We start from the raw sequence: 13,639 nt of genomic DNA, 5'->3' as shown, positions 1-13,639 counted from the left end.
TTCCCACAAACATTTAAAACGATCTCACACACCTGCGCTGTCTTTGCAGATTAATGGGGAGATTCATTTCAGCGGTAGGAAACCTACTGAAATTGGGAATTTGAGGCTGCTTTGAGTTTTACTCTTTTGAAGGTACGGTCTCTTCTTCTGCCTACTTTTTGTACTGTAATTACTGATGCGCTTAAGGTGTTTGTGAAAATGTCTCAACGACCACTTTTTCTGGAACTGTAACAACTTGAGCAAATATTTATAAATCTTAATTCTATTGTATAAAGGTAAAATTCAGGTGCTATACTAAAACAATATTAGATTTATTTAGCCCGATATTTCTGCCTCATTGGGCCTTGAAGTGAGCAGGCGCACTATACTAGACTTCGTAGGATTATACATTTCTTGATATGGACCGGGCCAATATTGATATAGATATGACTTATTCTCGAAACTTCGGAATCATTAATACTAAATATTTGGAAAATGCTAATCATTTTCATGTTGATTGATATGAAAATTCTATGTTGAATTCATAAAGGAACTAATTCCATACACAAATTTTGAAATACATGCCATTAGTTTACAGCTCTTAGTCATTCTTCTTTTTTCAATCATATTTAAAATTGTATAGTTCTAGGAGGATAAAATGATTCCACAGTTTGTATTGCTAAAAATCGTAAACATATATAGGAACAAATAGTATCAAAATATCCTCGAATATGTCCAAGGCGGAACTATATATAACTATATAAAAACTAGATAGTAGTATCAAATTAATTATATTTTCATGCCTGGAGTACCACCAAAGTGTTGATTTCAATTGAATAGTCGTCGTTGGAAAAATTAGATGAATCCATACAAGTGGTCCATGTTATGTTTTTGTATATATATGTGAAGAAGCAATAGACGGTTTCTCAATATGTGGAACTGTTCTTAGCATTTTTCTGGCCATGCATTTAATATGTGGACCTAAGTCTATGTTATGTTTTTGTATATTACGATAGACCTAAGTCAACCTTTTGTTTTTGTAGGACAATTGAATCTATATTCACGTTATGTTTTTGTATATTATGTGAACCTAATTAAGTCCATGCATGGTGGGTAATTGCGTGATGGATATTTTTGAACACTCGATTATTTGATTACATACACGATGCATCTATTCGAGTTAAATTGTGGCTATGATTATTAGATTATTTGAGAAATAATAAACACTAAAATAGGAAATCTTATTAGATGATTGCAACTTGAAAATGAACACTTTTCTTAGCTAACTTCATTCTTGAGAACACAAAATATCTCCATTTCATTTAGCTTTTGGTTACTTACTACTCCAGTATTTAATACCCTCTTTCTTTAACAACTTCATCATCATTAACGAAATTAAATTGCAATTTACTACCACTTTCATGGATACCTCTTTCTTACTTCCTTTTTCCCTCATGCTTTTAATTACATTAAACATCTTCTTCACCCTCACCTTATCTGCAACACCAACTGATTTCACCACCGATAAAGATGCTCTTCTTGCTCTCAAACAGGCCATCACGGTCGACAAAAATGGCGTGTTGAGCAACAGCTGGCTCAGCAACACATCTATCTGTGATTGGGTCGGTGTCTTCTGTGGCATCAAACACCAGAGGGTGACTGCCCTCAACCTCTCCAACTTCGGCCTCCATGGAAAGCTCACTCCACATCTAGGAAACCTAACGTTTCTCCAGTCCTTGGATGTCAGCTCCAACAGTTTCATAGGTGTCTTACCTGCTGAGCTGTCTAAACTACGCCTTTTGAAGCAATTAAACGCGACATCTAACAGCTTCAGTGGAGAAATACCGAGAGGTATCCTTACAAACATGTCTATATTGGACGACATTGATCTGAGGTTTAACAACCTATCAGGCGCTCTCCCAAGTGATATATGCAATAATACTCCAAAACTGAAGAGATTGTTGCTCAGAATGAATCAAATATATGGACAAATTCCAACGAGTATACATAAGTGCAGCCAGATGGAGGAGTTGAGCTTCGCGATGAATATGTTCAGTGGAAACATACCAACCCAAGTTGGAAATCTAACTATGCTTACAGTTTTATCTCTATATGATAACGACCTCCAAGGTAACTATATTAATCTATGTATAATACAATGAATGGATCTTTCCGATCTAATTTTCCATATTTTGATAGGAAATATTCCGACTTCTATCTTCAACGTTTCATTATTGGAATTCATATCCCTCGGTGGCAATAAACTATCTGGAAGAATACCCACGAATTTGGACAATTTACTCAACCTCCAAGTGTTGAATTTTAGCATTAACAACTTAACAGGTGCGTAGATCTTATACTCCCTCCATCACACCGAAGATGACTCACTTTCTTTTTTGGTTTGTTCCAACGAAGATAACCCCCTATTAAAAATAGAAACACTTTTATCTCTATTTTATCCCCCTTTTCTTACCTTACTCTCTCCACTTAACAAACAAAATAAATTAAAATTGCATAAAATCCCGTGCCGCCTAAGGAATGGGTCATCTTCCTAAGGACGGAGGGAGTACTCTTTTGGCGAAGAATAAATGCTAATTAATACTTCATTCGTCCCAAGTTAATTGAGTCGTATTCCTTTTTGGTAGTTGAGTACAAACCTATCTTACATCGGATGAGTAAGGAAGTTGGATGCAGTATATAAGTGTTGTCCAACCCCAATTAAGATGATGCCTTTTGGATGAACCAAAAAGAAAATCTGTGTGAGCTTGGCTCCTTCCAAAGCGGACAAAATCTTCTAACATTGGGTTACCAAGGTAGTTACGTCATTTCTTTTTTCTTTTTTTTTGTAAAAATTTATTCGCATTCGTACTTTATTCTCTTCTTGTTGATACTATATTTTCTTTGGTAACTTATTCTTCATTTTAACCTTTAACGCTTCGATTTTTTAGATCTAGTTACCAAAAAATGCTTCAACTATCTTGGGGCGAAGGGAATATTATTTTCATACAATTTTTTTATTAATTTTGTCATAAAATGATGTTAAACGTTCTATTCTATTCATCCCATTAAAAATGAAACATTTTCCATTTCAAATTTTCTCATTAAAAATGACACATTTCCTAAGATGAAAACATCATCTTTATTGTTTTACTCGCGTTAATCTGTTCTCCTTACCTAACTCATAAATTAACACTACATAAAATCTCTTGCTAAAAAATAAATAGTATTTCATATTGAATGGGATGGGGAGAGTTTTATAGCCAAGATGTACTTATTAAGTAGAAGAGATAATTTTATTCTCTTTCCTACTCCCGTCCGTCTCACCGAAAATGATCCACTTTTCTTTTTAGATTTGTCCCAACAAAGATCACTCATTATTAAAAAAATAGAAACATTTTTATCTCTATTTTATTCTCTCTTTTACTTTATCATCTCTCCTTAAGACATAAAATTTCGTGCCGCTCAAAGAAGGGTCATCTTCCTTGAGACAGAGGGAGTATTTTACTTTTTCTCTTATTTCTCCTATTTCCATTTAACACAATTTTATAATTTTTGTGTATAAAAGAAATGCCCCAACTAAGTTGGGACCGAGGTAATATCAATTTTAGACATTAATTTGTTTTGAAATAAGTAATAAATTTCATTTATTACATTTTGGTTTGTTGTCCTATTGACATCCCCTCTTCGATATTCAACTTATCAAATTTGAAGATACTATATATCTCTTCAAAAGAATCAGTTTTCTGGCAGCCTTGGCTATAGAATTGATACTATCTCTATTCACCAATGCTTCTCACCCTATTCCTATAGAATTGAAGAGAAACCTATTTACTCCGGTAATATAAGACAGCTTGAAGTCCTTATTCCTTAACCTTGGGGAAAACCAAGAATTTTGTGATAACGATATCCTAGCTAATTAATCTATGTATAACTAATTCAAGTTTCACATTAATTTAACAATTTGAATTAACCTTATTTGTCATATTTTGATAGGAAATATTCCATCTTCAATCTTCACCGTTTCTTCGTTGGAATTCATAAACCTTGGTGGCAATAATCTATCTGGAAGCATACCTACAAATTTGGACAATTTACTCAGCCTCAAAGTATTGTGTCTTGACAGCAACAAATTAACAGGTGCGAGGAACAACTTATATCTACTGAACTTAATAAGTTGTACAAATGAACTAATCACTTTCCGCAATCCAATTCGAATTGTCTGTCATAGTTAGTGTGATTTTTGTAGTAGTATATTCTAAATTAGTATATATTAAACTTAAATTGTATTCAGCTTCATATCTCTTCAGTAACTTTATCAATTTAATTGTTTAGGTCACATACCAAGACAAATCGGGAACCTCTCTTCACTAATAGCACTGGATCTTTCTTCGAATAAGTTGGCGGGTATGTTTTTTAACTTGTAAATTGCTAGTTTATTACTCCCTCCATCCCATTCAAAATGAAATATTTTCCTTTTTCGGATGTCACACTCAAAGTGACACTTTCCCAAAAATGGAAATATCATTTTCTCTACTTTATTTTTTGTCATACATTATATTTTATCCATATAACACACAAATTAACACTGCATAAAAATCGTACCAAGAAAGAAATGGAACATATCAAAATAAACATTGCAAAATTTCTAGTGCATATTTTCAAATAATTGACGTATTTCATGGCTTGAACTTTGACCAAGGTTGCAAAGATGATGACTCTAAAATTTACAACTTTAATTTGAATTATTACCGACAGAGCTTGGTAATCTAGCAGACCTTTGGTTTTTATATGCACCCTTAAATGATTTCTTGTCTGTTCCCATATTCAACTTACTAAATTTATATATATCTAACTGCTTTATTTATGTTATCACCAATGCTTCTCTGCTTACTGCTATAAAATTGAATAGAAAAATGTACTCCCACTGTTTTCCAAAAACAGAAACTCTTTCATTTTTGTTTTGTCCTCTAAAAGTAGAAACTTTCTTTTTTGAGAAATTTCTTTCTTTCTAATATAGTGGACTCATTTTTCACTAACACATTTTTCTCTTGATTTCTTTCTTACTTTACCAATTTTACAATAAAATTCGTGTCACTTCAAATGTTCCTATTTTTAGAGGACGGAGAGTATAATTTTTTGATTTGTGTGTGAGTTGACCAATCGGTAAAGAGATAATATTTGATGCCTAAGATCACGGGTTCAAGTCCTCCGTAACATGACCTTTATATTTATGTTCATTTCTTCGTTGAGAAAAAAAGAACAAAAACTTATTTATACGTTTTCTTTTTCGCACGTGTTTTGAAAAAAAGATGATAAATAGTTTAAATAGAGAAAAAATAAAGTAAGTTAGAGAATATTGTAGAAGACACTATCTTCTATATTATTATCTCTTTACTTTATTTTCTCTTCACTTTAACTATTTATTATCATTTTTTTAAAACACGTGAAATAAAGGAACGTGTCATCTTAATTGGGAGGAAGGGAATATTATTCCTATGGCCCAAAATAAATAAATTTTATTCTTGGTCAACCGTCTTATTTCATAAGTTGTGATAAACGATGTAAAAATTTAATTCATGCCACATCCTTACTATATTTATATATAGATGTAACTAACTTAACAGCTTGTTATACTTTGACAAATTGATAGGTGGCGTACCAAAGGAGATTGGACATCTTACTTACTTGACTTATTTGTATCTGTATCATAATAGCTTGACAGGTATGATTTGATTTGATTTCAGAATTAGCCTAATTTTCATAAATTTTAATCAATACTCCCTCGTAATAAAAATAAGGACTTTTGTAATGACATAATTTTTAGTGCGAAATTGGTAAAGTATGAGAGATGTAGAATGAAAAATTATTGAAGTATAGCTAGCTAGTGGATAACTGGGTCCACCTTATAATAGAGAAAAGACTTGCTAAAAATAAAAAGGCCTATTTTTTAGAGAGGGACCAAAACGTGAAAAAAAAACAAAGACTATTTTTATGGAATGGAGGAAATATTAAAAATAAATTTGCATTAAACATCAATATCTCTTAAGTAGTTTCTTAGTTGATTATGAGACTATTTTTTGTGGGCAGATGGAGAGTTATGATTCGTTAGTTCTAATCCCAAACAATAAGAATTTGTCCAAAATTGGGGATGCCAGTTCATTTTTACCAGTTTAATCATTTGTACTGTAGTAATTATTATTTGACCTTGTTAATTTAAAAACCGACCTAATTATAAAGACTAAAGTCCATTTTCAGTCCAAAATATGTGCTCAACGATAACTTTATGATTCTACCTTGTTAATTTAGAGACTGACCTAATTAGTTTAAAGATCAAAGTTCCATTTTCAGTCCTAAATATATGCTCGAAGATAACTTTATGACCCTACGCAATATGTTTAGTACTCCCTCCGTCTCACAAAAGATGTCACACTTGTGGGACGGCACGAGATTTTAGGAGGTTTTGTTTTGTGTGTTAAATGGAAAGAGAATATAATTTTTATATTTATGTGAGAGAGAACTTTTTCCTAAAAGGGAAATGTGACATCTTTTGTCGGACAAACTAAAAAGGAAAGTGTGACATCTTTTGTGGGACGGAGGGAGTAGTACCTTTCCCAAAAATATGAATTTGATCCAAAAATTACAAGAAATTAAATTATATTTTGAAAACATATAGTAATACTTTCTAAAAGAAAGGGATATTGACGTCTAATATCACGAAAGTTCACAACAAAATTTCCACAAAATTTAAACTTGGCATATAATATGACGAATATAAAAGTTGTTTAACTTTTTCCACTGAATAATAATAGTGATGTGATTACAAAGTCCATGAATTCCAAATATGGTTATCCATCTCACTTTAATGTAATCAGATTTTGTCGCAGGTAAGAAATAGATTAAAAAATTATTTAAGTTGGTGATATTATATGTCGAGTTCAATATTTATGGAAAAACACAATTTTTTTAAAAAGTGATATTAGGTGTCAATATCCCTTAAAAAAATATAAATATCGTATCATAGTATATTTTCTTTGAAAGAAACTCCTCATATGTTGCACTTAAATACAAGAAAATAATAAATTTTATTTCTGAAAAAAGTTGTATTAGAATATATATTTGTATAATAAAATAAAGTTATACTACTATAAAATATAATACATATAAGTAATTATATATTGTTTCTTTCTATAAAATAAATCATATTTTTCAGAAACAAATAATAAAAACATTAATATTATTTTCTAATATTGTGTTATTTTTTTATAATTACTAATAGTACTCCTAATATTCAAATTTTTAGTTAGTTGTGATGATTAACTTGCTGATGAGGTCAACCCTAGTTATTTAGCGCTTTCGATAAAAATAAGACCATTTTGAGACCAATTCATATTTACTCATTAATCTAGTTAATTACAATGACAATCAACTCACAAATCTGGTAAAATTGACTGTTAATTATTGGTGGAATTTTTAATCATAGAAAAAATATACTAATACTTTCTCCGCCCGTCGTATGTGATTAATTTATTTGGCATGAGATTTAAATGATTTGTTTTGAGCTAAAAATGAAAATCAATCAATCCATAACTAGAAGTGGGAGATAGGAAGTATTTTAAAACCAAGAGATAAAAAATTTAATACTCCCTCTATATCAGAGTAACGAAGTCATTTTGCTATTTTGGTGCGTTCCATAGTAGTAGAGTTATTTCCCTTTCTAGTAAAAGTTAACCCATTTCTTCTTACTTACTTTACTTTCTCTTATTTTATTCTCTCTTCATCTCTCTACCTTTCTTAATCTCTGTGCCGAAAAGAAATGTCTTCACTATTATGGAACGGAGGATTACGTTGGAGCTATAAAGTTTATTGAACAAATGTAGAATATCAATTTTGGACTTAATCTATACACAAAGATAAATATACATTGATAAACTCAAACGATAAATTCGATTCAATTGTAACACGGCAACTGAAATTAGGAATTTGAGTAAGCTTATTAGAAATCCGTCCCCAAAGAATATGCATTTTAGGTTTGGCACAGGTTTTAGTGCAAAAATAGTAAAATAAGACAGAGGTAGATAGAAAAAGTAATTAAAGTATTATTAGTGGAGAATGAGTCTCCCACCTCGTTAGAGTAAAAAAGAATTTCATAATTGAAAAATGCATATTCATGTGTGACAGACTAAAAAGGAAAGAGCGTATATTCTTGTAGGACCCATTTGTATATTTGAATTAACCATATTTGCCACATTTTAATAGGAAATATTCCATCTTCTATCCTCAATGTTTCATCGTTGGAAGTCATACATCTTGATCGGAATAAACTGTATGGAAGCATACCGGCAAATTTGGGCAATTTACCCAACCTCCATAAGTTGCATCTTAGCAACAACAATTTAACAGGTACGAGTAGCAATTTATATCTGGTACTCTTTTGGCCCCGAATATATTATTCTTTAATTTTAAATTAATACTCCCTCCGTTTTATAGAAATAAGACATTTAAAGTTAGTACGAGTTTTAATGCATCATTGATAAAGTAAGATCCGTCTTATAGAAATAAGACATTTAAAGTTAGTATGAGTTTTAATGCATCATTGATAAAGTAAGAGGGAAGAAAAAATATTTGAAATTGTGTAGTGAATAGTGGGATCCATAAATGATAAAGTAAAGTAACTATCTTATCAAGCTGTTAATCAAATCAATCTTAAACAAATTTATATTCCGAATTATATCTCGTCAATTTTTGTGTAGTTATTTTTGAATCCTAATATAAAGTTTTGTAAGTAAATTTGACCTCTCTAATCCTAATATAAAGTTTTCTAAGTAAATTTGACCTCTCTTCAATATTAGGCATGTATCTTGCTCATTTTGTACATTTTTAATATTATACTCCATCCGTTCCATAGTAATTTTGTCATTTTGTTATTTTGGTATGTTCCATAATAATAGAGTCATTTCTCTTTTTAGTAAAAATCAACACATTCTTCTTACTTACTTTACTCTCTCTTCATCTCTCCACATATTTTAATCTTCGTGCCGAAAAGAAATGTCTCAACTAATATGGAATAGAGGGAGTATTATATATTCATAATAACGGTACCTTGACACGGGTTTTAAAAAATATAGTGGAAAATTGGTGAAAAAAATTAGTGAAATGTGGGTCATATCTTGATAGATTAATTTTATTATAAAATGTCAGTGAAATGAGTTAGTGGAATATGAGTTTCATTACCAAAAGTGTAAAAAATAAGGGTATCAATTAATTGGGAACGGACGAAAAAGGAAATAGGTGCCAATTAATGGGAGACGGGTGAACTCATGTTCCTGATTTTTGGATCTTGAATAATTGTTATGAACCTTACAATCTTGTCAAGACTCGATTTTGTTTGTTTATTATAATCCTGCAAGAAGTCATTTAATTATCTATTTAATCAATGTTCAACTTAGGTTCCATACCGAAGCAAGTTGGCAATCTCACTTCGCTAGAATATCTAGATTTGGGTTTCAATAAGTTTACAGGTATGTTTACATATAATTCAACATATAGTTTTGAATATTAAACTGTAATTTACTATCCGCGTATTATTTCACATGCTTGAATTATTTATACTCCTTCGTTCTATAGTAGCGGAGACATTTTTTCTGGCATGGAGATTAAGAAAGGTAGAGAGCTGAAGAAAAATAAAGTAAGAGAGAATAAAGTAAGTGAGAAGAAATATATTGACTTTTACTAAAAAGAAAAATGACTCTGTTATTATGGAACGTATCAAAATGGCAAAATGACTTCATTACTATGGAACGGAGGGAGTACGTGTGTCAGTGTTAGTGTTAGTGTTAGTGTTAGTAGACAAATTGACAGTTATGTGTTGAATCATATGGCCTCATGGTTTCGGGAAACTTCTAGGTTTACTAATTTCCAGTTATGTGACGTTGTTTGCAGACAACATTATAATTTGGTTACTATTTCAATTTAGTTATTACTACTTCGATTTCAAAATAACTACACTTAATTCGCCCCCATAATCACTAATTCACTTTCATCAGTCAAATTTGAATTTGTCTGCTCTAATACTCCATTCGTCCCCCAAAAATAGACAAAAGTGTACTCCCTTCGTTTCCAAGTATGAACTTTTAGTTCGGCTTGGTTTTAACGCATAATTGGTAAAGTAAGATAGATAGATAGAGAAAATTTTTTAAGTATTATTAGTGGAGAATGGGTCACGCCTCATTAGTGAAGAAACTTTTAGAGAGTTTTTTAAGGAAATAGTTCATACTTTTCAGGGACAGAGTGAGTATATAACATGGATTTTAATGGGAAATTGGTAATATAAAAGAGAGATAGAAAAACGTAAAAGAGGAGAGGAAAAGGTAGTGGAAGTATTGTTAGTGGATGATGATGTCCACATTATTAGTGGTGTGTATATGTTCGAAACTTTCCTTATTTAGACTTTATCTAATTTTGGGAGACGACCCAAAATGAGAAAAAACTAGTCTATTTTTTTGGGACGGAGGGAGCATGTAACCAAATTCTAAAGAAATCCTAAACTTAAATTTCATCACTTCAATATTGTCATACTTAATCTTGAATATTGTATATTGACTTCTTTTATACTCCCCCTTTCTTAAATGTAGCAACTTTTGGTGTGCAACATCTTTTAATGCAAAATAAATAAAGCAAGTAATTGAAGCGTTGGTAGTGAAAGATGAGGCACACCTTATTAGAGAGTAAAACTTACTGAAAAACATAAGTAGACCAATTTTGTGGGAGGGGACAAAAATTAGTACTCCCTCCGTCCCACGTTACTTGAGTCACTTCTTTTTTGCACTCGTTCTGAAAAAATAATAATAAATAATTAAAGTGAAGAGAAAATATAGTAAAAAAAAGAATAATATAGTTAAGACTCTTCTCTACATTATTCTCTCTCTTACTTTTTTTCTCTCCATTTTAACTATTTATTATTATTTTTCCAAAACGAGTGCAAAAAACAAATGACTCAAGTAACGTGGGACAGAGGGAGTATTGTTTTAAATTTTGCAAGTAAATTTGTTACATTATTTGGGTCATCAGGAACCATTTTCGTTGCTACCACTGGATTTTTTGTTTGAATAATTTTGTTCCAAAATGGTAAAACACAGACAAAATACTAAAACAAGGCTTTAATTTTTAGCATACTTGAAATATTACTGTTAGGTCCCATCCTCTCTTTAATATTCAACTTATCAAATCTACTAGTACTTGATTTATTTTATAACAGACTCACACTCACAGGCGAAATTCCAACATCTGTTTCCACTGCTTCTCAGCTTGAAGTTATAATATTGCGCAGCAACTCATTGGCTGGTCCCATCCCCGACTTTGATAATCTTAGTCAACTTGCTTTTATAGACTTGAGCAGTAACTCGTTCACTGGCCTCATCCCTGACTTCAGAAATTTAAGCAAGCTGGTAAATCTTCAACTCAGGGGAAATAATCTGAGTGGAGCAGAATCACCTAATCAAGAATTGGGATTTATCTCTTCTTTAACAAACTGCCAATATTTGATGTTCTTGGATATTAGTGACAACCCAATGCTGAATGGCACACTTCCAGCTTCCATTGGAAACTTTTCTAATCTTTTATTCTTATTAGTATCTAACAGCAGCATCAGAGGTACAATTCCTCATGAAATAGGAAATTTGAAGACTTTGCTGTTTTTGGATTTATCCAAGAATCAACTCACAGGATTCATCCCAACTACATTTTCAGTGGGTTGTATGCCTCAGTCATTCGACTGGAATGGTAATGAGTTGGCAGGATCGTCACCCCAATTCTTTCACTATTGTCTTACTGTGCAGGTTTTGGATTTATCCAAGAATCAACTCACAGGATTCATCCCAAATACTTTTCCAAAGGGTTGTTGGCTTGAGTCACTCAACTTGAATGGTAATAAGTTGGAAGGATCATTACCCAAATCCCTTTCCAATTGCCAAAGTCTGCAGGTTCTTGATATTGGAAACAACAGAATACAAGGCACCTTTCCAGATTGGACAGGAAATTTTACTGATCTTCGCGCCCTGGTATTGAGATCCAACAACTTCAGTGGCACCATTTCTTCTCCCACTTCCAAGACTAGGCTTCCATTCCCCAATCTGCAAGTTTTTGATATATCCCATAATGCATTCATTGGCAATCTGCCCCAAGGATATCTGAGGAATTTCAAAGGGATGACGGATGAAAAAGAGAATCTTATAGGAGCTCAAGAACAGTTATACTTTTATAGATATCTGCTGACATTAACAGTGAAAGGTTCAGATCAAGAATATAAGAGAATGTTGACAGCCTTGACAACAATTGACATGTCTTCCAACAGATTCTCAGGCAGTATCCCATATTCCATAGGAAATTTGAATTCCTTGATGTATTTGAATCTGTCTCACAATTTCCTCACAGGAGGTATACCTGCATCTCTTGGAAACATTACAGAACTTGAGTCGTTGGACCTGTCTTCAAACCGATTGGAAGGGGAAATTCCAACAGAGCTTACAAACCTTACATTTCTTTCTACGGTGAACTTTTCCATGAATAATCTTTCAGGGAAGATACCTCAATCCAGTGGCCAGTTTCTCACATTTGACAATACATCATATGTTGGGAATTCTGGACTATGTGGATTTCCATTAACACGCAAATGTGAAGAGCCTTTGCCTTCAGCGATGTTGAAAGAAGGTGATCATGATTATGGTATTCTAGATGGATTCTGTTGGCAGGCTGTTGTTTTGGGGTATGGATGTGGATTTGTAATAGGTGGTATTGTGGGTGGTCTGATTTTTGGGTATGAAAGACCTAAATGGTTGCTGGAGTGGATCTACAGATTTTACAGGATAAAGATGAGAAGCCGTAGACGAAATGTGGCACCACAAAGAAGAAGAAGAAGAAGAATATAAAAAGGTTGAGCCTTTTATGTTGAATAATGGCTATTGTTGTTTTCTACCATTTATTTGTGTCATATTGAATTATCTAAGTTAAGTTATGTTGTAAATTCAAGACATATACAATACTATATGTGTGGATAGTTTTGCTGCCTAAACTCCATTGATTTTCCACAAATAAGATAATTTGGCATCCATTATCAATCATGACTTGGCTTATTAAACTGCTATGACTTTGGGTGTGCTCTCCACCCTTTACTATAAAGAGGCAAATAGTCGCAATATCATGAACTTTGACTGGTGGTGCAAATTTTCCACCTGACCCGACCCTACTCATTCCAACGACATTTAAATGCAGCGCTCTAGAACCTCAGATCCATCAAGAAGTCATGTGCAATCTCGCGCACAAGCCTCTAGAATGGAAACTGCAGATAAGAAGCTCTCGACTTCTAGTGATTTGCAGAGAATTCAAGAGTTTCTACCCCCACACCTCCATCTACTAGGGGCACAACCAACAAGTCTACAATTCAAAAATCCCTAAAAACAGAAAACCAAATTAAAAAAAAATAAAATCAGAGGGACAGAAGTGCAAGGTGTACTTAGAGAATTCAAAATGGGGAATGAGAATGGACTAACACCTTCACCATCAACATATCAACCACAACCACTTCAAACTTCACCTTTGGACTAAAACCTTCACCCCTTTTCTAACTCAGTTTTCACTTTCCAGGCCAACAGTCACCCATAACAAT

The 13,639-nt window shown here is 32.5% G+C and overlaps 1 protein-coding gene across 3 annotated transcripts; it reads left to right on the top strand.

The window, feature by feature from the left end:
• The first annotated feature begins 1,256 nt into the window (after nucleotides 1–1,256).
• Nucleotides 1,257–13,059, top strand: LOC125207295 (receptor like protein 22-like). 3 transcript variants are annotated; one of them, XM_048106572.1, is made up of 8 exons: nucleotides 1,258–2,109; nucleotides 2,179–2,322; nucleotides 3,973–4,116; nucleotides 4,312–4,383; nucleotides 5,630–5,701; nucleotides 8,236–8,379; nucleotides 9,426–9,497; nucleotides 11,248–13,059. In XM_048106572.1, exons 1-8 carry the CDS (start codon nucleotides 1,401–1,403, stop codon nucleotides 12,900–12,902), a joined length of 3,012 nt encoding a protein of 1,003 aa, XP_047962529.1. In that variant the 5' UTR covers nucleotides 1,258–1,400; the 3' UTR covers nucleotides 12,903–13,059. The 3 variants fall into 3 exon arrangements, with proteins under 3 accessions (XP_047962531.1, XP_047962530.1, XP_047962529.1); XM_048106574.1 differs by lacking the exon at nucleotides 3,973–4,116 and having other exon boundaries at nucleotides 1,257–2,109; XM_048106573.1 differs by lacking the exon at nucleotides 9,426–9,497 and having other exon boundaries at nucleotides 1,257–2,109.
• Nucleotides 13,060–13,639: the final 580 nt, after the last annotated feature.

The sequence above is a fragment of the Salvia hispanica genome, chromosome 2 (genome assembly GCF_023119035.1).
Source record: "Salvia hispanica cultivar TCC Black 2014 chromosome 2, UniMelb_Shisp_WGS_1.0, whole genome shotgun sequence".
NCBI lineage: Eukaryota > Viridiplantae > Streptophyta > Magnoliopsida > Lamiales > Lamiaceae > Salvia > Salvia hispanica.
This window is presented reverse-complemented; position numbering and strand designations above follow the sequence as displayed.